General features: G+C 37.3%; 1 protein-coding gene across 1 annotated transcript; it reads right to left on the reverse strand.

The window, feature by feature from the left end:
* Positions 1 to 1,202: 1,202 nt before the first annotated feature.
* Positions 1,203 to 20,575, reverse strand: LOC144635706 (polycystin-1-like protein 2). The gene is given in 19 exon segments (XM_078494784.1): positions 1,203 to 2,716; positions 2,718 to 3,640; positions 4,237 to 4,408; positions 4,997 to 6,283; positions 7,125 to 7,361; positions 7,912 to 8,400; positions 8,402 to 8,665; positions 9,325 to 9,579; positions 10,431 to 10,667; positions 10,962 to 11,087; positions 11,475 to 11,618; positions 11,939 to 12,104; positions 12,638 to 13,084; positions 13,882 to 14,126; positions 14,128 to 14,273; positions 15,214 to 15,494; positions 18,102 to 18,386; positions 19,387 to 19,432; positions 20,160 to 20,575. Coding segments are annotated over 19 exon segments (6,486 nt in total). The 5' UTR covers positions 20,239 to 20,575; the 3' UTR covers positions 1,203 to 2,059.
* Positions 20,576 to 22,927: the final 2,352 nt, after the last annotated feature.

The following is a 22,927-nucleotide window of genomic DNA, read 5'->3' on the forward strand; positions in this document are numbered from 1 at the left end:
GAAGGACGATTTCATGTGTTGACTTGATTTAATTTATAGGAGTTTAACGGTTTAACTGATCGTTTCAGTCCAAATTGAATAACTTTTTTTATCTCGTATGAACAGCTTCTATTTTTCTCGAAGGGTCTGTTAATTGTGCTTTTATTTTTTTATGTCAGGGTGATTCATTTATTTGTTTCTCGTGACTGCCCGCGGCGTATTTCCATCATTGTCAACGCTTCCCTAGCCAGGCTCTTGTTCGACATTTCCGATCTAGGTAAGGCACATCTGCTAAGTTGAAAATCGTCCTTCAAAATGACATTTATTTTTCTTTCACTTAAAATAGAAATGGGTAACGTTTGACACGAAGCACGCGCTAGCCTGCGAATGAGAAGGACACCAACAGAAACGCCAATGAAGTATATTAACATGCCATACTCCACCGCGGTCAAACGACATAAATATGCAAAAAATAAGAAAAGTACTGCAAAGATAAGGTTTTAATTTTCACAGTTCAAAGTTCGATACATAACCGGTATCCTAAGGGCTTACTAAGTTTTTTGGAGCTTTACTAAAAATGTTCTACGTGTTTGAAAATAGCGATAGGCGGACTTGTCGGCGCCATTTGTCAAAGCACCTTTGGTTGGATGCGAAACATTTAAAAAGTAAAAACACTGGTTTACCTTAGGGAATGGGATTATGCTTTCACTCGGCAACTATTTTTATCTATCCTTGCTCGTAATAACACTTCAATTTGAACAAAAAACGGCGAAATGGAAAGAAAACCTGCCTCAGAAGTTTGACCGTGGTGAAATGCCATACAAACATTAAAACTAAAAAAGAAAAAAGTAAAACTACGATGAAAAATTGTTTTATTCGCTACTAAGGTGGCTTGATACAGTTTTTTCTGGGACATACCTACAATTTGCAATTGGCCTTTAAACGATCTTCCCTGACTCGGATCGATATGAAAATTACACCATGTATTGTTTTTAGATTGAAATTTACTTTGATGTATATTTTAAGGTAATCGATATTTCCATGGCAACGATAAATAGAACACTGCAAAATCAGTAAAACCTGATAATAATAATAATAATAATAATAATAATAATAATAATAATAATAATAATAATAATAATTATAATAATAATAATAATAATAATAATAATCGATATTTTAACAGGGTGACCCCCAGTCGCAGGACGGTATCAACGGGGGCCCTGTGTAAAATAAAACAAATTTAAAGTAAAAAAGAATGCGTGAATCAGATTTGCCGCTTAAAAACTAATACCAGCATCCTTTAAGATGTACTACAAATAAAATATTCAAGAATTAAAAAATTCTGTATGTTTGATTTCGAATAAATCGCAAAAATGTTTCAGATTGTACTTTTTTCGTAGCGATAATAAATGCGCCGAGACACAAACACTACGAAGACGAAGTAATCTCAAATAACGCCAAAAAGTGTATTAATGTAGTCTTTCGAAGTCGTGAAAGTTTTGTTGAGTTTCCACAACGCAATTCTGAGAATCTGTTTTTTTTTTTCGACCACTCGTATTGTAATTTTCAGATAATTTTCGGTTTGAAGCGCTTTTTGAAAAATCTATAAAACGGCTCGATAGATTTTCTTTAAACTTTCAGCACAGAAGCTCGATTATGTAAAGAATACAGCTTCATTTAGAGCTTATGCAAAATGGCTGTTTATATATCCTGCCTTTTGGTCAAGTTTCTTAAAGCATAGATGGTAGCACTTGGATACTATTCTACTCTAAGAAGCTTGGTGATTAACGTCTAACGAATGTAAAGTTTTTGACAACATGTATTCCAAATTTGTGAGATTTGTATGGAAAAGAAACTCTGGCCTACCTAGCCTCGTTTACATGTTTTTTGATTGTACAAATAACTCTGCAACGTTCCATTTGACAGGAGTATAGCCAGAAAATTACATACACTGATTCTCTTTGATTTTATATTCAAGGAAACCTAATTTTCATCACTTAAAAAATAATGTTGAAAAATGATATTTTTGGGATCAAAACTAACGGCGGCATATATGCATTAGGTCTATATTTTTCCTTTATAACTTCGTAATTTTCCTTTCAGGCGCAGCTCCAACACCGCAAGTTAGAAAATCCAGTTCAACTGCTATTTCTATAAAACGGGTCTTGATTTCAGCAAGTAAGTCCATCTCCTTCATATCAGTAAAACAGACACTTTTGTCATCAATACTGCATTCTTGACGACACTGCATCGTTGAAGATTCTGGTGGCATTGAATTGTTGCGGCAAGGTTCAAACATGGCGATGTCAATGGCATCCAGTTCGTGTCCATAACCACACGACTCAGAACGGTTGCTCGATGTTGCACTGCTTATCAAAGCATGAGAAACTCTTGACGACAGCCTCATTCCAGATAATACTTTGCCCGGAAACTCTTTAATTCTCTTTATAAAGACGTTATACATGAAAGTTCCGAGTTCAGCATCGCTGAACTCTTCACCCTGATCTTCCCTGACTTCACTATAAGCATCTACGAAAATTGCCACAAAGACGTTGATCATGATGAACAACATGACGCACAAATAGAAAAACAAGAACAGCGACCCAAGGACCGGATAGAAATGATGTAACTCCACATTACCGATTTGCTTGCCAACTGCCATTAGAAGAACTGCCCGTAAAGAAACGAAAAAAGTCGAAAAGGCCGCTAAATTGCTGCCAAAGCAAAGGAAACCCAAATTGAGAAAAGGCAACCACAGTAGTGGCAAGTACCGAAGAAAAAGACAAAATTGGCCTGGCTGATCTTTTCAGGGTGCCTTGCATCTGGCAAATGTGATGATTGAATCTGATTAGTCTCAATAGCTTCAAAGTTATGATAAAAATTGCCAGTGAGAGCCATAAGGTTTCTTGGTCTAACCAGCGCACAATGTAGTCAGAACTAAAAGTTTCGTAGGGATTCGCCTGTATATCCCTAACGTACAAACTGGTGTGTTTTCCTTTTAGCAACGACATCACCACAGCCACAAGAGAACACACCAGGAGCATCAACTCCAACCAATTCCTTACACGACGAAAATACCTCCTTTGACGAAAGTATTTCACTACCTCAGCAATAAACCATACGACAATTACAACAAGAAACAATAGTTGGCAAACTTCGTAGAACGATTGCAAGTGTGCATTTGTCGATGCGTATAGTGTAAGTGCCCTTACTTCAACAGCAGTAACGGCCTCACCGGTTGGTAGTCGTTCAAAGACGTGTCTCACGCTACAGAACAGCGAAGTGGATGGGTCAAACAGTGTAAACTCTATGAATACGGCCGCGGTACGTGTATCGACCCAGTTGTTGTCACGCAAATCGTTTATCACTTCTAAGGCTGATTCTTTGTTGTAGCCAAGGTCTGCAACGTATCCACCACCATCGCAGCTGTGTCTTACAGCTTCATGTGACATGGTGTTCATCTCTGTCCCTGACTGGTATCTCCAAGGCTTTGGACATATGTCATCGATAGAAGTAAAGTGGCTATAGTTATCCAATGGAATCCACTTCGGAAGATTATACGGAGTGGTGTCCTCGCTATCACCAGAGTACGTTTCCAGGCATCGGGCAAACAAGTCGTTGACGTGTGTGTCCAGGAAACCTGTTTGGCATCTTTCCTCTAAAAGGAAATAAAATAAATAATATAAGAGCGCGCGTTATTTGTAGAGCGGGAATTCTTTGAATTTATAATTAGTAAGGTTCGAGTAGGTTGACACCACTTACTCTTATCACTCTCCAAATAGCTCTGTTTTAAGAAAGCGGCTTGATAAAGGAATATGTAGTCTGTGACGATCAACGCTGAAACACGTGTCCAATAGAATTACCCTCAAGAAAAAACTGTCTAATGAAAAGTCGTCAGTGCATGGTAAATTTCATTCATTGTTTTGGAATTTCTTTCATGTGAAGTCCTGGATGTAATTCATTGGTCAAACTCAGTAGATTGATCGAATTCTTTTGTCAGGTTAAATTGCAAAATTCGAAATGAAATTTTGGATTGTATTTTAAATAACATACCTTTTAACAGTCGATGACAATTGGGATTTGAAATAGACTAATCTGACGAACGTTCCTTTTTACAAAGGTAAGAAAAAAAGTTATTCATGCGATATTTCTCTCTGCGAATTAGCTATGGCTACGAATGTTGGGGAAAAAGTCCGGCAATAATATTCTTATCAGAAACTTTATATCTCTTACTATCTGTATATGGAAACGTACTTTGTTTTATCCTTAGCTGCCTAAGGCGTGGCATTCCCATCAGGAAGGTCAGCTTGCTGCTAATGAATCCTTCTTTGTATTGAAATGGCTGACCATTGTACCATGTGATATCGTAGAGGCCAGGAACTAAAACTCCATCCAGCCACTTCCACAGTGATGGTGTATCTTTGACCTGAAATCGATGATTAATAATAAATACCCATTTTCACAAGCACAAAGGCAATGAATAGCTAATTCTTTCTATGAGACGTGACTGCAGGAAATCACGGTAGCCGGTATTTAGCGTTGCCAAGTCCAGGAATTGTTTTGTTGAATACAACTAGCATGATCCTCATGGAGCCATGTCTTATAGAGGGATTTGGGTATCTATTGTGTTTGATTGATTTTTTTAGTCAGCATTTTGTCGTTTTCCAATAAAATAAATAAATGGGAATTTGCAGTGGCATTTCCACAAAATAACTTTCCATCCATTGCTCCAGATCAAATTGGAAATTAGAAGTGTTGGTTTTAGGGGAGGGAGAAAAAACCGGATAATCCGGAGAGGAAAGCCTAAGGGCAACGACGAAACCTACAACAAACTCAATTCATTTATATCGCCGGGTCTACCAATCGAACCCGGGTCATATTGGTGGCAAGCGGGCGCTCTCACCACTGTGCTATCCCTGCCACACATTTTGTTTTAGTTTTATAGTAGTAAAGCACAATGCCTTCCTATTTGCATCAAACATTATCATTTTTTGTATGAATGAAAGGGCCCTACCTTTTCAAAGCGTCTGCCAAAGATGTTCCTTACGGATCTGGTGAAGTGGTATCGGGCAGGATGTAGATTTCCATAACATACAACCATCAAGAGAAAACCAAATATTAAAAACGACAGGGCTTCTTTGATTGCCTCGCGCATGTTCCATTCTTTGTTAATGGTGTCTTTGTCTTGAACAAGTTCCTCTTCCTTTGGGGCCTTTGATGCAACAATTTCTGTTCCTTCGCTTTTAACGCCGGATACCCCAAAGATAGGATCCAGTTCTGGTGGTTTCCTTATCAGCAATGACAACAATGTCGCCAAGGCAAGCACTTTGATTGGCTGTGTAAGGAGGATATCCTGGGAAAGGGACACTAAAATGGATGTCAGCCACTCATTGGAGATATCTGCTCCCCACGTCAAGCTGTAAAACACTGTGAATGTGGCACCGGTCAATGAAAAGAGCAAACTCAGGCACCAAGCAACGTAGACAAAGACGTGCGGTAGACAACCCGGGGTCTTTGGCTTTTTGGTATTTTGTCTTGGATCGTAAATGTCTTCAGATGTTGCTTGCTTTGTGTTCCTGAAGATTAACACCACGAGCAAGTTAGCTGGAATTGCAATCACGCTGCTTTGTATTCCGATTTTGATTTGTGTCCAACTCACGACTAAAGGCCCAAACTTGAAGGTATCAGTAGGCGTACGATCGAATTGGTAAAACATCGCATTGGTCACCATTGCCGTGAACAGAAAGGACAGACAACATGTTAAACGCTGGCAACGGGTGAATGGGTTGTGAGGTGGTCTCGTGAACACAGAAATCCAGATGTGCCCCTCTCCTAAGTTTCGAGCTGTTCTGGCATAGAAAAGAGGTTTAAAGGCAGCAAGTTGGTGGTCTTGTGCAGCTTCAATATGTAGCTCGATAGAACCACTTCTCTCATCAAGAGAAAGCCACTGGTTTGCGAAAAAGTACCATATATCCTCTGTTTGTTTGTCTGTTATAACAACTTGTTGGAGAAACCAGGCTGGGTTGGACCCGGTGTTGTCATGCCAGATACGTATATCTGTCAGCTTCCCTAACGACGAAGGTAAGGTTAACGTGAAAATGTTTACGCTTCCTCGAGAAAAGTACTTTCTTCCAACCAAAGGACCAGTCAACGTTATCTCTCCGCTGCTTCCATTCTCTCCGTTTACGATTATTCCAACATGTGCTGATGTCCCGAAGCCTTTCCACATTCCTGTCTGAATGCAAATATCATACGTGTAACCTTCCATCTGAGAATGAGTTAAATGAACATTCGCTACCACCTGAAAAAAATAACTTAAATTACACCAGAGAAAAAACAGCGTATATTTGATCTTTACTTTATTGACAATTAAAGGGTTATAATGTAGTCGAACCTTCCACCAGCAAACTCCTCTCCCAAACTGACACTATCTTGATCTCGGCAACACAAAAATACATTTTCTATCTCTCATTAAGGGACACCTCACGATCTAGAAAATACGATGTGGCACCTCAGAGGGCAGAGCCTCTAAGATATCCGTCGCTAATAGTATGACTTAGATTGGGCTCAATTGTTGAGTGTTTTCACCCCCGCCGCCTAGTCTTGTCTGGTTTTCTCGTGAACCCCATTTTCTTAGTGCCTATAGGCCCTCTTTTATGGGGTGGGTCAGCAGTCTTATGACGGTTGGTTGATAGAAGTTTTTCGCGTTCTGTGTAGAGCTGTTTTCGTATCGATATGAAACTCTGATGATACGATTGATCTTGTTAACGCTTTTCTGTAAATCACTTTATTTCCAACCATTGTCAATTCTATACAATCCATGCAGCAAAATCAGTCGTTATCCGGTTGTCGTAGAAAACGAACACACTTTACAAACCCAACCAACCGAAATCGGTGGATCCCAATAGAATACAGCGTCACAATTGTCAATTGTTTTAACCGGAAAAGGTTGAAAAATGTTCAACTGTACTGCAACACTTTACAAAATCAGCCAAACCCGGTTGCGGCTAAAACGGCTGGTACCAATGGAACACAACGTGAAAATGTAGGGAATAAAAGTGCTTCCCCTAAGAAAAAAAAAATGGAAAATAGGCAAAACAAGTGATTAAGGCATAAAATTTACCACGATATTTAAACATTACCTTTGTGAGGTCCTTCTTGTCTGCACGGCGAGCGAAAACAAGTCCGATAAAGTAAATTCCAAATATTAGGCACACAGTTGAAAGAACGACATAGTTGCCAGTCTCGCCAAGCCTTGTGAATTCTGTAAAAACTTTGTCAAAGTCGATAGGGTTTGGAGCGACAAAAATGCTTCCACCGAACGCTGAAAGATGTGTGCATAAACAATGCAGCTTTCCTCTCGCTGTTTTCCATCCAATCTTCAAGGGAAAATAATAAAAATGATAAAATTAGAATTATTGTATGTTTTAGAACTAAGTGAACTAAGTGGCGTGGTCAAGACGCTACCATACAAAAACTTGGAGAAATATTTCGAACAACCCATCGATCCTTTGCTTTCAGTGGTCTTGCTAATGAATATAAACATCACATACTAAATATAGGGTGAAATATCAGCAACTTTGGAAATATAATAATTTTCACCAATGTAAATTAACTGGCAAGATTTTGGCGTTCGTGTAGACTGTCTTAAATTACGCGATAATGGCACCAAAGAAACTGTAGGTAATAAAATTAGTGTGTATATCTCCTGAGGTACCCACAGCGTTGGATGTTTTAAATTTAAAGGGAGTGGGTTTCTAAAGTCCCACCTAGTCCCAGAAGGCCAAAAAAGCCTGGTTTAAATAGGGTTAATTTGGTTTTTTAATACTACAAAAATTTTCAAGATAGGGAAGAGGTGAAAACATAAAATGCCGAACAATAGTAGCAGGAAAGTAAATTATAAATAACTGTGGCTTGAAAGTAGCATACCTTGCATCCCTCGTTTGTCCAAGTCTGCTTCTTTTCAGACCAATAGAGGCAGCTTCTCATCTTGACTGACATAGTGTAGTTCACGTCGGTGCGTTCGTCGTACTGCGGCACTATAATTTTTGGTGTTGGAGGAGGGGTAGTAGGGGGATCCTTGACACCAATGCAGGAACGTTTCTGTCGACCATGGGTATCCGTACAGGATCTTACTGCACGCTTTCGTTTAAGACCTGCCGTTTGAGCATCCACGTCTACACCCAGACGAATGCCAATGAAATGAACACCAATATTTCCTGTAACATTACTTGACACTGAGAATGTGTAGGGATTGCTTGTACAGTTGAAATATCCGATTTTAGACTTATTCGTGCAAGATGAAAAATCTGGAATATTAGTTACAAACGTGTAGTTGTCAGGCGTCGGTTTAAAGCCGCTGCTCACAAATACATCAAAATGAGAGCCGTTTTCTGGTATTATTTCTACAAATGCGGAATTCAAACTCATTCGCAATTTCTATCTTGTGGTAGCGAATGGCGCTTGAATCGTTATAAGGCTTAACAAAAAGATGGCCTGCAGTGTCGTTTTTTATTACTTCTTCTTGCTCTTCTTCAGGAATAAAAAGTTCAATAGGGTGACTTAAGCCAGAGATGTTGAGGGGTGATCCATCCTGCTTCTTTAAATCCAGACTCAAAACAGACGACTTGATATTTGCAGAGTTGTTTGTCCACACATACGGGTTCACTTTTAATGTCAGCATCTATTAAGAATGAATATAAAATGAATAGTTATCATTTTTTATATATATATTTTCTGAACCAAGGAATCAGATGGGTTGCCATTACGGTTTTATGTTAAGTCCCATGACAACATTAGAGGATCAGCGAAAAGTAAATACGTATCGTCTTTTTCTTACTCCATAAATCTAACTCATTGAAACTGTTGTTACAAAACGCTAGCATATATATACTCTTTACCGTTAACTATTTAGCCTTGCGGCCGTAATTTCTTCTCCATTTTGGTTTCAGTCATACTAAAGGGTATTCACAATACAACTTCACTTCAGGAATTAGCTTGTGGAGAGTTGAGAACGTTTCAGTATGTGTAAGAGGTTTATCAGAAAGCGCAACAAAAAAATACTGACAAACAAAACTTTAAACGATTCAACTTCCCATGGATATTCTAAGTTGAAAGATTTTTTACTTCAAGCAACGCAGTCTTCAAACATCTGAAGCTAACTAATTTCAATAAGTTAGCTGAATAGCGCTCTTTCTATTTTTTAGGTAAAGTAAGATATCAATTAAAGAAAGACTTGAAATGCATTCACTTATATGGTCAAAATACATATTTGTATTAATTTCTTCCTTAAGTTACTACGACATACACTCACACACATAAAAAAAAATTGCCAGCACGTACTTGGGTGTCAACGGATGGCAAGCTCGTTCCATTTTCCCCAAATAACACTTCTGTTGACGGAAATGTCACGGCTCCTTCTTCATCACTTCCACTCAACGTCTCACTTCCTATATTTGATGGCTGTTTTCGCTCAACTGTCATGGCGATGGCATCACTTTTAAACGTGCTTTTCCTTTCACCAACCGTCTTAATGGACAGCAACGTTGTACCAAGAGTATCCGCCACTGTTAACGTTGTCTCCGTCACGTTTTTTGCCTGTCGCCGGGAGACAATACGAAGTAAAAAGATCATTACTAGGTACATGTATTGTGATTATAGGTTCGTCAGCATGCACATTTCTTTCAAAAGAGTAACAACTAATACAAAAAAGCAATAATAATTATAATAAACGGCCTTAAAGTGTCAGAGAAGACTTTTAAAAGCAAAATATAGGTTCGATATTCCGATAAAGAGATAATTGTAGGAAAGATGAAACAAAGAGTGTGGAAAATGAGAAATGAATAGACCAGAATCGTTGACTTATATTAATTAGTAAACAGTGTCCCCGAAGAAGCTAAGGCAGCAGAAGACAGACACTAAATAAAGTCTATTATTATATTATTAAACATCACCCAAGCAAGTCTCGTACCAAGCCATAATTGGATTCTGGGTGGGGTCCCTCGTTTGACACCCCCAGAAAGCACATCAAACCAACTTCTTTTACACAGCTACACCTTCTCTTTGTGCCTCCTTTTTGTGCTCGGTTTGCTGGTGGCCGGATAAACGGGGTTCCACATAAGTGAACAGTTTATTTCTGGTCCTGCATGTAACTATTATGCCACCTTCTAAAGGTTTGAGTAGAACCTATGAGTACTTGGTTAGAGTTTAGTCATTGTTGGCATTTTTAACATTGCTTTTGGAACTAAAGAAGAGCAAACGTCATCTCATGCAGACGGAAAAACCTTCGAATTCATCGGTGAAGTTGTACATTACAACTGCACCGAAGTACATAGGATCCCTAGGTAGGATTACTCTGATGATCTTCTAGGCTCGAGCCTATTGTTCAATATTAGGGACGTGTTATTTAATTGTATTGGCTATTACGTTTTTGCAAGTGTGTATGTTACCTTGACAAAGCTTCTTTCGACGTTATCTGTTGTCATTATCATTCTACGCACTCTTTTGCTTCTTTCTTGTTCAGCTAGTTCGCGGTAATGTTCGTCAGTTGAGTCTGCTGATGCAGTCAAGGTGTTTGAAATTCCACGTAAAATATTTCCACCAATTTCCTCGACCACATCTCGGTCCTCTTGGGCATGAGCACGTAGGAAATTTGTGGTTGTGGTGAGTAAAGTTGAAGCGTCCTCCTAAATAAGAAGAAATTGACAGCATTTCTAATTGTTTTGACCGTGTTTTTGCACGTTAAAGTACATAATTACTTGTGGGCGCCTTTGGCGAGTGACTTGTGACTTGCGCTAGTACACTAGACTAAGACATGCCACTGAATAACTTCCACTCCATTGTTTTGTAACATTTGCAAAAATTAAATTCTACATGCCACCTGGCGCAAAAGGATAGAGTGGGTAAGTGCAAAAAATTAAAACACCCAGATCTTCCTACTTACACGTGTTAATCTTCAAACTCATTTATCTGATACTTACCAAATTGGCAATGGGTATACTGGCCCTGTCGTCTGTTGCCATGACAACAATGGCAGTGAACTGGGTAACTTCGCTTATTTGTGAGATCTGAGTCCCGGCCATAGCACGTAATGTAGAGTCCTTCACCTGAAATAAAGACGAGATGAAAAAATGCACATGGCAACGTTTGTCTGCGTAGGCAGTTAATAACTTCGTTTAAAGATAAGAGAAAAACAGACTTGTACCAGTTGTTTGACCATATTTCATAGTCAATATTTTAAAAGTCAAACGAGAACTGTTTCAAATTTTGTTTGTGTTTATTAATAAATTGCCATTTTCTATAATCCTGCTTTTCACCACTGATACGAGGTGTGACCAGTTGTAGTCCACTCTCCACTCCCCCTCCCATTGATCAGGAGAGCGAAGTACGAATAACTAACCTGCATTTGTCATAGAATCCGGCCCTATACCCACCTAGGATTATGGCCATAAGTCAAGTAAGTCATTTGCATGAACGAATTTACATGTACTTACCACATCTTTATCATATGTGCTTAGATAGGCAATTGCCAGGTTAGCAGCATCACTGACTCTTCCTTCTCTGAGAAATGCACTTATTTCAGAAGTTAGCTTCTCAACAATTGTTGAATCGTTTATTTCCTTTGCTAATGGTTTCACCTGACGTTAAAAAGTAAAGAACGAAACGACTGAAATAGACACTTAGAAATTGCTTATGCAACACTAAGACAAGAGTAAAGCTAGGGCGCTTAATTACGCAAACACAATATAGACCCCAGGAAGCAGACGTTTTTTAAGCTAGTGATTGCAGACATTACAGAAAAGTCATATTTTCAATAACTCGTTGAGAGAGTTTTTAACACAAAATTGTTTTTCTTAGCTCTTCTGTTTCGGGGAACTAGAATTAATTCTTGAATTTATTTTTATATAAAGTTACTCAGACCTTGCAAACTACAAGCCGATATATTTTCTCGATATACCTTTACGGTTAACATTTCCACGTAGCTTGATCCTTTCTGGTCGAAAATGTCCACTTTTATGGTGACATTGTAATCGTCAGATATCTTTCCTTGAGGAAGCAAGGTTGCTATGTAAGGGATGTATGAAGCACTTTTGACGATGACTGTGCCCGTGGAGGTAATGTAGCTAGAAACAGGAAATAATAAACATATTTTATTTTTAGGCGAATATACCCTCTCACTAAACCAGGGTTTGTCAAAGAGGGTCTTACTGATAATCATAAAAAACATGCTTTGACAGCAACGTCTGTCATTTTCAGTTATAATATCTCAGTACTTTAAATTTAAAGCTGACTGTGTCAGACGTCTTCTGTCGAAACACGTTATCAAAACGTTTTTTAAACAAGGTTCTGCTGATTTCAAGAAAAAAAGGCGGGTTTAAATGGAAAATTTAACCTATAACTACGCTTTTCATCATTCTGTCCAATCGTGTTAGCCTATCAGACAGAATTAACATTCTAATTCTAAGGATACTTTTAGCTTAAAGTGCTTTAATGTAGCTTTTCTTTCTAATGTAGATAAGTTATTACCTTTTTGTAATTTTTTTTTTATTTATTTTTTATTTTCCTTTTCATCTTCACCCCCGCCTAATAGCTTGGGGGGAGTAAATTGTATACCTAAATAAAGTTTTTGTTTGTTTGTTGTTGTTGTTATACTTACCTGAAGTCGTAACTTAAGTTTCCATTTTCCTTGTACCAGCCAGAACAGTTAACAGTAAAATTGGTCGTGAAAACAACTCCTTCATCGGGTTGTACGTTGCATCCTTTTATCGGAACAGCTAGTGGAGCTACAGTTCGAAACTTAATGTCACCTGCAAGAACAATTCCCCCATCCAGAGTTATGGATCCGTTTATCATGTAAGTGGTGTTCATCTGCAGTGAGTACTCATTTCCGTCTAGCTTTCCAGTGAGAACTAAACTTGGGTTGTCTAAGTCCGTGAGTATTCGTCCAGCTAAATCTTCGATTTCCACCCAAGTATCTGCAGGGCCCATCTTAAACATTGACCAATGATAGCGTGCGATCCTTTTGCAGAGCTCACCCATGCAGCTGGATTCTATGATCATTCGCTTGCTGGGAATAACTTCAGGACCACAGTTATAAGTGCAACTGCAAATTTGAAACACAGAGGAAAATCATCAGATTAGGCCAACCCTTCTGATCACCGATGCAAAGAAGGCACTAGAAAATTAACTGCCATAACCAACAATAATAATAATAATAATAATAATAATAAAACTTTATTTAAACTCAAATTTAGAGTAGTTGACAAGCTAATATTTCCGAGAAAGAAAAAATTAATAAAAAAAAAAAAAAAAAAAAAATTTTTTTTTATTTTTTATTTTTTTTTATTATTTATTTATATAAAATTTTTTTTTTTTTTTTTTTTTTTTTTAATATTAAATTTTTTTTTAAAAAAAAAAAAAAGGAGGGAAAAAAAAATTTTTTGGTATAAAAAAAAAAAGAAAAGGGAATTTAGGTGGAAAAAAAAAAAAAAAAAATATTTAAAAAAAAAAAAAAAAAAAAATGACATGCTCAGTCTCACATAATATGCCAGTCATTATTTAAATCCTGCGTTATTGTTCTCTTGATATCAACCATGGCCCTAGCATAAACGCTTATAACGGCGGTAAAAAAATGCTGGGAACGGCAACTTTTAGTTTAGATCCTGCCGTAGGTTTTACTAATGGCGCTCATTTGTGAGGGTTAAAACATGCAGGTTTTTTATATCAGTCACGCGAAACAAATGGGAAACCAAAAATTTCTGGTGTTTAATATGATTGACAATAAATGCCTCTCGTAACCTTTCAAACAGTTTTAAGATACTGAATTCTAATAACCATTTTCATTACCAGTCCAGTGTGCAAAATGAACGTCTGCATCATGCAATATCAAGCAGCTCACACCTTATAGAGAATGTCTTCTCCACTATTAACAAGTGGGCAGCCCTTGAGCTTTTTACCCCGTTTGAAACTAAAAGTTCAATCACATAAGTCTGTGGTCCCTCCATTTTGTCAACATCCAGAACAAGAATATTATCCTGAACGCTTAATCTCCCTGGCCCGTAGCCATAGCAACCACCGGAAGCGCTTGGGTTTCCATTTGGAACGTCGGTAACCGGTAAGGACTCATTTTCGGGGAATGTTTCGTGGACTCCTCCTGCAGAACCACGTAAAGTAGAGGGAATCGCCACAGTTGGGATGCTGGTCGTAGGACTGGGAGCCATCCAAAATAATACTTCCTCCTTTATCTTTAGATACAACGGTGACACCTGAGATGTTGACGACCGGTGGTCCCACTAGAAAAATTAGACGTAATGATAAATATTAGTGGTCTTCTCTTCATTGAAGGCATCCAGTGAAATTTTTTTTTTTTTTTTTTTTCTCTTTTTTTTTTTCTTTTTTTTTTTTTTTTTTTTTTTTTTTTGAGAATTGAACACGCTTGCCTCGATTCTATGTAAGGACACATGAATAATATCCCGTATGACCGACCGAAAGTATCATCTATCGGGAAGCTGGGAGATGCATACGTCACTAGCTGCTTACAACTATTTATTTTGCGTAATAAATAGGCTATATTCAATCACTAGGATATAGTGTTTTTCTTAAACTAAATTAAAAACTGTCAAATGGCACCTGCTTATTGTATTGAGAGTAAAACATCACTGTCACCGAGGTTCACATTTACTACCAAAGGTTCAAAAAATGTCTTGATCTATCCAATAGTTCGCTGAACACGTTTTTCAAAGTCACAAGTAAGAATAAGTAACCTAGCCTGCCATCTGGGAACCAAGCCTGCTAACTATTTTCCAGTTTTTCGCGGGAAATCCGCGACAATCACAAAAAGTTTAAGCCTGCAAGGTGAATAACGCAAGCCACGTGAAATAAGCTCAAACAAACCACCGTAAAATAAAAGAGACAAAGTGAAATTGATCTCAGTGTACTGAACAATTTCTCTGTTAAGATGACCATTCTCGATGTTAATTAAATTGTTTGGAAAGAAGGACATCTGGCATCTTTTAAACAAATATATTTTTTTTGGCTTAAATTTTGCTTGTATTTCTAATAAATGATGAGTTAATGGGAACTCACAAGCGACCCTTCGTTTAACCAAGAAGTCTGTTTGCTCATATTTCTCACTTTTTTTTATTCTGAGTAAAGTCTCATTGTTAAAATATAAAGATGAAGAGTACATTTTTACATCTATACCGTGTAACTGAGCATCAAGAAAAACCTTACCATTGTTGTCAATCCCACTGGCCTCCATAGATATCACGCCACTGGTTAAAACTTCGTTGAAAACCTTGATGTTTCTAACAAATCCATGGAATGTTTCTCCAGAATCTTTCTTGCTTCCTATCTGATAGTAGCTATGCGAGTTGTTCATGACTTCAAGACTTGTCTTGGCAGGATCAACAACTCTCCTCCCCACCAAGGTATCGCCGATGAAAATTTTTCCAATACCTTTTTCCGAATCATACGTGACTGTCACATGTACCCAAACGTTGAAAGGAATCGACCTGCAAGACAAATGACCAATAGCCTCTAGATTCAAAACAGTACCGATTCCTGTACTTAAAGCCCACGAAACTTTTGGTCAATACAAAAACGCGGACGCTCAAAATGTCGGACTACAAGTCATCTGTCCAATAACGCGGACTGCAAGATTGGGCGCTGGTGCTAATTAACTTCCTGCAAGCAATTGATACCTACAGATCAGATAGATAACTGCCTTTGTAAACTTCATTAAGCGTACCTCATGAGGGTGCAAACCAATCCTAGCACTGTATTAGATCAGATATACACAATATAGAACCCCAATACAAATCAAATAACATAATTAACTTTTGATACAGAGCTCCTGCGTCAGACTAATTAGTACCTCATCACTTTTGATAAGATCTCTAGCTGATTTGCATAACAAAACTTCGCATTCAATTTATTGTTTTCATTTCAAATTAGAATAAATTCTTCGTGTCCGATCTAACGACTCATACTTTTATCTACTACCTAATTACGTATATTGTCATCAACAGCAAGAGTCCGCATTCTTAGCGCTGACCGAAAGAAAAGCGTGCTTTTAGGTTGAGATTGGGCGTTGGTGCTAATAAACTAACTAGCAAGTAATTTATGTATTTAGCAGTAAGCCTTAAGACTGATGAAAAAATTGTACAGTCAAAGATTGCTAGATGTACTATACAACTTCTCGCTGATGGATGTATGGGGAGGGAAGGGTGTCATGATCAGCATTTACAGCTAACGATGTTGGTAGTGTGATGGGAAAGATTAGGAAGAACTAGTTGAAATACCACGGTATGAAGACAGAAAGCCCATCTACGTTTAAGCATACGTAGACCAGTATGAGGACACAAAGAACACCGTACTGCAAGGAAGGTGGAGGAAATGAAGGAAAAAGGATAAAATGGCATGGAGAGATATATAGAGAGATAAAGATGAGAGGAACGAGCCCTACTTTCGATGAGACTGGAATCCACAAGACACAATGTAACGTGGCAGGCCTTTAAAATACTTGGTGGAGAAGCATTCAGAAGCACATTATTGGAATCAAAATGACTTGGCGCAAAGGCAGTGGCTTGGGAACAGCACATGATAACACTGTGTTATAGGATAATCATCCTTAAACATTAATTCTAACTTAGTCGTGAAAACTACTTGCAAACAAAGTTAATGAAATCTGAGTCACTTGTCGAACGGCTAGGGCCTGAAACGAAATAACCTAGATCGATGAGCTCGATAATTAATACGATTAATTTAAACAATTAGTGAAAAGCAGATAGACTTAATAAGCTTTAATAACGAAATTAGTATTCGAAGTAAACGAAGTGGTATTCCTCAAATATTTAAGTGTGGGTGTGAAGTGTGCTGTCTAAAACCTTTCCCTATCTCAGACCGGGAGACGCGATTTTCTCTGCTTAATACCAGAACCCAGGCAGGGAACTGTCGAAGTTCTTAAAGAGATCGCGACTGCAAAAAAAGCACTTTCAAAATATTTTGGTTCTTGGCCTGTTTTAATTTAAAATAAATCAAATTTGGCATATGTGTAATTTATACAAGTTGAACGACATTGTAGTTAGAGGGTTTTACTTGAGTGTGAAGTAATTTTTTTTTTTTTTTTTTTTTTTTTGTTAAAATTCGCTTTTCACCATTTTAAAAAAACTCCCTTTCCCCCCCCTTTTTTTTTGAATTAAACACAAAAACTGCTCTATAATGTAGTGTGTCAAGTTTGTTATTGTAAAACGTAATGTAGTATATTTTTTTTTTTTTTAACACTGTAACTGGTGTCTGTGTTTGAAAAAAAAGGAACTGTTTCGGTTTGCGTAAACATTTGAGAGGGGATTCAAATTCCTGATGTTTATTAAGCTTTACTTCTCAAGTTAAAGAGATAAATAATAAAAATGATAGAAATAGTTTCTTCCACAAATTATTTATATGAAAATATAAGATTTAGCATTTCTATGGGACCAATTAAGTTGATAGACCATATCCAATTTCTGCCCAGAGTGCACAAACCATGCCCCATTTCAGTCGAAAATGGTCAACATCTATATTCTGACTTTTCAGGCCACAGTGGCTCGCAAACCATATTATTTGTTGTCGCACATAATAAAACAGCCCTTCTCATTGGAACTGCATACAGTTTGACTTCCTGGAAGAGTTTTTTGCGTCTTATATAGTAGAGCCGTAACGAGACCTTTGCCACAGACGAGGCAAGATCTTCCTATGGCGTTCTGGGGAACGCCCCCCGGAAAATTTTGAAATCTAGACGCTCTGAAACTCTTTCAGAGACTATTTTTCATGACGTATTTCTTGAGAAAAATCAGTCTTTTTCAACTGGGGATTATTTTGTCAACAAAATATATTTTGGTTTTAATTTTGGGTAAAAATTAAGACGAGGCAAGTGCCCCGTCTTGCATCTTGCTAGTTACGGCCCTGTGTATAGAACAGTTTAAGGGAAATCTGTTTGAACAGATCAATCTAGCCTCCTACGAAGACTATTTTTGAGCTCTTCATTCGTTTTGGGGAGAAACTCTTGACGAGCCCAAAGAACGTCTGCGATGGAGGCTAAGATCAATCGTGCTTGAAACTGAGCTGTCACGTTCACTTACGATGATGAAGGGAAATTAACTAGATCGGCTCCAGTCTTGTTTCTTAGAAGGAACCACACATTTTCCCAGTCACCGTGAACCCAAATAGCAAACTTATGTGGCGGCGACCAATCAGCGAAGACGTAGCCAGGAGTTTTGGCGGGTTCCAAGACCTTTATCCAGCACGTGATTGAAAATTTGGGAGTTGAAAGATTAACGGCTGGGACGTCAGCATATGCTCCGTTTCCATTTAAATATAAGGCTGTCACGCCATCTTCATATTTGTAGGAAGCCCCATTTCTCAGTCTGTAAAAAATGCAATCAATTAAAGAGGGTCTGCATGGGGGTTCTTGATTCTCATTTATCAGTTAAAATTTCAGCCCACTTCTCAACATCAGTACCAGGTGTCAATCCAGCCAACAGAAAAACTCGTCATCCGCTATCAGTTAACATTTCAGCCCACTGCTCAACATTTTGACCAATTCTCAGCTATCAGTAAAACCCCATGCTGACCCTCATTAAACTCCTAATGGCCCAGAGGCCCTGGAGCTTATATTTGGCCCCGTTTATGTAGAAGAGTATTAGAGTATTAGAGTATTGTTATTCTCCCGGATGGGATAGTTACTATAGCTAGTCCATCATAGGTTTCTACAGTTTGCTTCAAAATTTACTCGGGTATATACTCAAGGGTATAATGTTTTGTTCGAGAACATAGCACAGTGGAGTCCAGTACATGGCTTATTAAATGATGACGCGATAAATAGGGAAGTGAGCGCATCCTGCTAAAACATATTGGTCGTTGAAATACCAATTCGATCATGTATAAAAACGCAAAGATTACAAGGTCCTAGCCAGGGCTCAGGGACTGAATGATGAACAGGTGTCATCTCTCGAACTTCTTTCTAGCCGGCTCGAAGACTTGTGATAATGCTTTCATTTTTAAAACTTTTTTTGCGCAGTTCTAATGACATAATGATGTAAATCTTTTAATGGCTCGTTCCCAGCCGCCTATCACTTAAGGCGGGAAGGTGCAATGGTCTCTCGCGCTTCGCGTTTCTGGCTCGTCGTCTGCAGCAAAAGCGCCTAATATCTATTTGCGTTTTATGTTTCATGTTGCGTTTTCGATACCATGATGGATATTATTTTACTCAATATTAATTTCGAAAGCTGAAAGAGATTTGGGGATAAATTTAGTAATTACGTATTACAAAAATATAAAGATACGATCTAATTTCCCGCCAAAATTTACTACGTACATAATTTTTTAGCAGAAAAATAAGTTTCTGTATTATATTTTTTGGCTTACATCACTTCTTGCTCAGATCCATCAAGACGCCAACTGGCGGCTTTCTCTGCAGAATGTAAATATAAATACAAAATAAACACACAAAGCTAGATGTATTAATAAAAGTCCCGTTTTTTATTTAAATGAAAAGATATTTGTCAAACAGCTGTAATTTTGCCAAAATAAATAGCATTTCATAGCGTTTTAAGCACATTTTATATTAAAGATTAAAATTTAGAACACCGTACCACCCTGAATAAGTACATAAAACAGGAACTTTGAAGCGGTCAAAATATCATCTCTTATTATCATTTAAGAACGATTAAGCAAAACAATATGCAAGATGAATACCACGAAACCTTAAATTATTTTCATTTTCAACAACAGCATCTATTCAGTTATTTCATCTTTATCGTGAATAACAGATGTCTTCAATTGCGAAACGATAACAGGTATCCTAAATTATGAAATGATGTTAACGTTTAAGATGTTCTCAGTATTTTTGCGGTTTTGGATCCGGTTCGTATATACATCTCAAGTTAAATATTTCCTAATGCTAAACAAGTTACTTAGATACCTACAACACAATTCCATTTCGAGAAGGGAAACCGTTCGGAGCTTTGCCGTACGTTTGAATTTCATTTTTGTAGAGAATTTTCGGCTGTTTAACTAAAATTAATGCTCAAGTTTTCTTAGTAGAACATATTTGTTAAAATATTGTTAGCTTGTAACAAAATACCAGTGAATGTTTCACTCATTTGACGAGGTAAAATAGTAAAGTAATAAAATTATACCTGGGCAGTTTGCTTCCAACTTCATGACATCATAACACAAGAAGAGGCACAAACACACAGCTATCCAAGAAGCGTCCATTGCGCTAGTCAAACCAATACTGTCTTTGAGGCGCCGAACTAGTCAGTATACATATACAATAACCCTAATTGAACCTATTAGAAGATGGCCATTAAAAATACGTGCTTATTCGCTGGCGGAAAATTTCCTTTCTAAAGCGCTATAGAAACGCAAAAATATTTCCATTAATTATTTCTTAGGGTATACTTTTAAAAAAACATTTGCCCAAATCGATATTTGAAAAGAGTAAAATGAAGTAATGCACATAAAAATAGGAGAAAACCCGAATTCGTGTTAACTGTACCGGATCGCGATAAGTGTTGAAAATTTTAACTAAATGCCGTGAGGATAACAAAATAATTAACACAAGACAGTTAAACACCTGTCAGTGCAATAACTGTTTAACTTGAATGAACGCAAAGTAAAGTAACGAAGTTTTTTATGGTTGTAAGAAAACGTCCCAAAGGTTCAAGTTCAATTTGGAAAAAGCCTGTCGATGTAAAAGTAAAAGTAAGGCACTAAAGACATGCATTGAAAACACTTGGTATTGCGCCGAAAAATAATGCGTAGCTCACTTAAGGCTGGTTCTCATATGATCGCCCCGATCGTCTCTGTCACTTCTGTCGCTTCAGAAAGTGTGCTTGCTCCAATCGCCTCAGACTTTGCAAACGACAGAAGCGACAGAGACGATCGGGGCATATATGGGAAATATATCATTGAGATCAGGCCCCCCCCCAACACAACCCAAGAGGGGGGAGGGGGGTGAGCAGCCTTTCCGAAACCTAAATTGATCCTATCATCGTACGTGTTAAGTATATTTTATGCAAATTCAGTTTAAGCCAGCCTTCTCCAACCTGCTCAAGAATGTGGAGACCTAAAACACATTTTTAAAAAATTAAAAGTGAATCAAAATAATGTTAATCATACATGGCATAATCCTTGATCTACGGAGATCTCTTTTTTTTTTTTGCCTATTTTATCATATCGTGCGCAAATCATAGGAAGTCATACTTTTCACAGCAAAAAATGATTGATCATGACGTTCTAATTAGTTCACTGTAAACAGGAAGAGATAAGGAAACAATTCATAAGGTGTTGTTATGTCAAAAATAAATTTATACACGAGTTCCTTTCTCAAGCTTTCCTGATAAAATTATCATAACACGTAAAATTTTCCAAATTAAACGGTCATAGTTTCATAACTTGTGCAAAATTGGAAAACGATGCAAACCAATAAAATTTGCGCACTAAATTGATCGGACGGGAGAAGCGTTAAGAGTTGCTGCATGGAGGCGTTTTCGCGGGTAACTCTAGCTTCATGGATGCCGTTGAACCTTTCCAAGAAGATCCAAGACTCGATGAACGCAAAGCTTAAAGCAACTTACCTAGTTTTTTGTTGATTTTACAGCATTGAACAGCTAAATTTCGTTTCTCCGACGGCAATTGCAAGGAAAAACAACCTATTTAAATGCAAATTTGAACGAAAAAAGAAACAATTTTTTTTTAATTGAATAACAAAAATAAAAACTGTAGGACCAATGATAAGCTGAATTAACAATTCCTGTGAGGCGCTTTTAACTTGATTACAGCTCAAACAACAACCGTGAAAAACAACTCTCAAAACAACCACTTTTTTAAAAAATTTGCGGGAGTAAAGGCATAGTTATTCTTCAGTTTCGCAGCATGTAAGAAATACCCTTCAGTGTAATAGATAGAGGATATTACATGGTTGCGGGGAGATTTGTATTTTTTTTTGGTTTTATTTTTGGTGGCGCGGGGGGGGGTTTTTTTATTTTTTTTTTTTTTTTTTTTTTTTTTTTATTTTCTTTTTTTTTTTTATAATTTTTGGGGTGCGTTTTTTTTTTTTTTTTTTTATTAAAAAAAAAGCGGGAATTTTTTTTTTTTAAAAAAAAAACAAACAATAAAAATATTTTTTTTTTTTTTAATATAAAAATTTTTTTCGCAAAATATTTTTATTTTTTTTTATTTAAAAAAAAATTGGTCATTGTCTGGCGTGAAATTGAAGAAAGGAAACAATCCACAACGTACGCTTTAGCTTTGAAATACTGATTCTGTACTTTTGATAAAGGTTGTGCCGATTCACGTTAAAAGTTAAAAGAAGTTGGTTTTCTTTGTGCTTGAAACTTAATATACCGTTATTTCTATTTTACTCCACGAAAAATTGCTGAAATAAATTCAAGGGTATAAATTAATTCATTATGATACCAGGCTCGTTATGACGTTCGATGATTAGGCAGGCAGGCGTGCTGACTATGAATGCACGATTTAGTTTTGAAAAATATTTTCCACTTCAGCGCTCTTTTGGGGTATTAGGCGATAAACAGCCAACGAGGCCCTTTTTTATCTAAATCAGTTGAATAGTGTTTTTGGATGGTTCATCGAAGAACAACAGGTCGTATAATTTTTATCACATGACCTAGCTAGTGTTCTTTGAGGAAGTTGAATGAAACGCCAGAAACGAAGACCAGAATAAATATCTTTTTCTGAGCGATCTTTTAATTTCGATTGGCAGTTAAACTTTGTTCAAATTTAACAGAAAGAGTTAAGCGAACAGGTTTACTTCGTAAATTATCCAACAGGTGTAATTTTACTCAGTAGCCAATTCTGTTTTCAATAACGGATACCACTTAACAAACACTTAACTTAGCGTGTTTCAATTGTACTGGGATGCACGCAGCAAATTAAGAAA

The sequence above is a fragment of the Oculina patagonica genome, chromosome 13 (genome assembly GCF_052425735.1).
Source record: "Oculina patagonica isolate OP01 chromosome 13, crgOcupat, whole genome shotgun sequence".
Classification (NCBI taxonomy): domain Eukaryota; kingdom Metazoa; phylum Cnidaria; class Anthozoa; order Scleractinia; family Oculinidae; genus Oculina; species Oculina patagonica.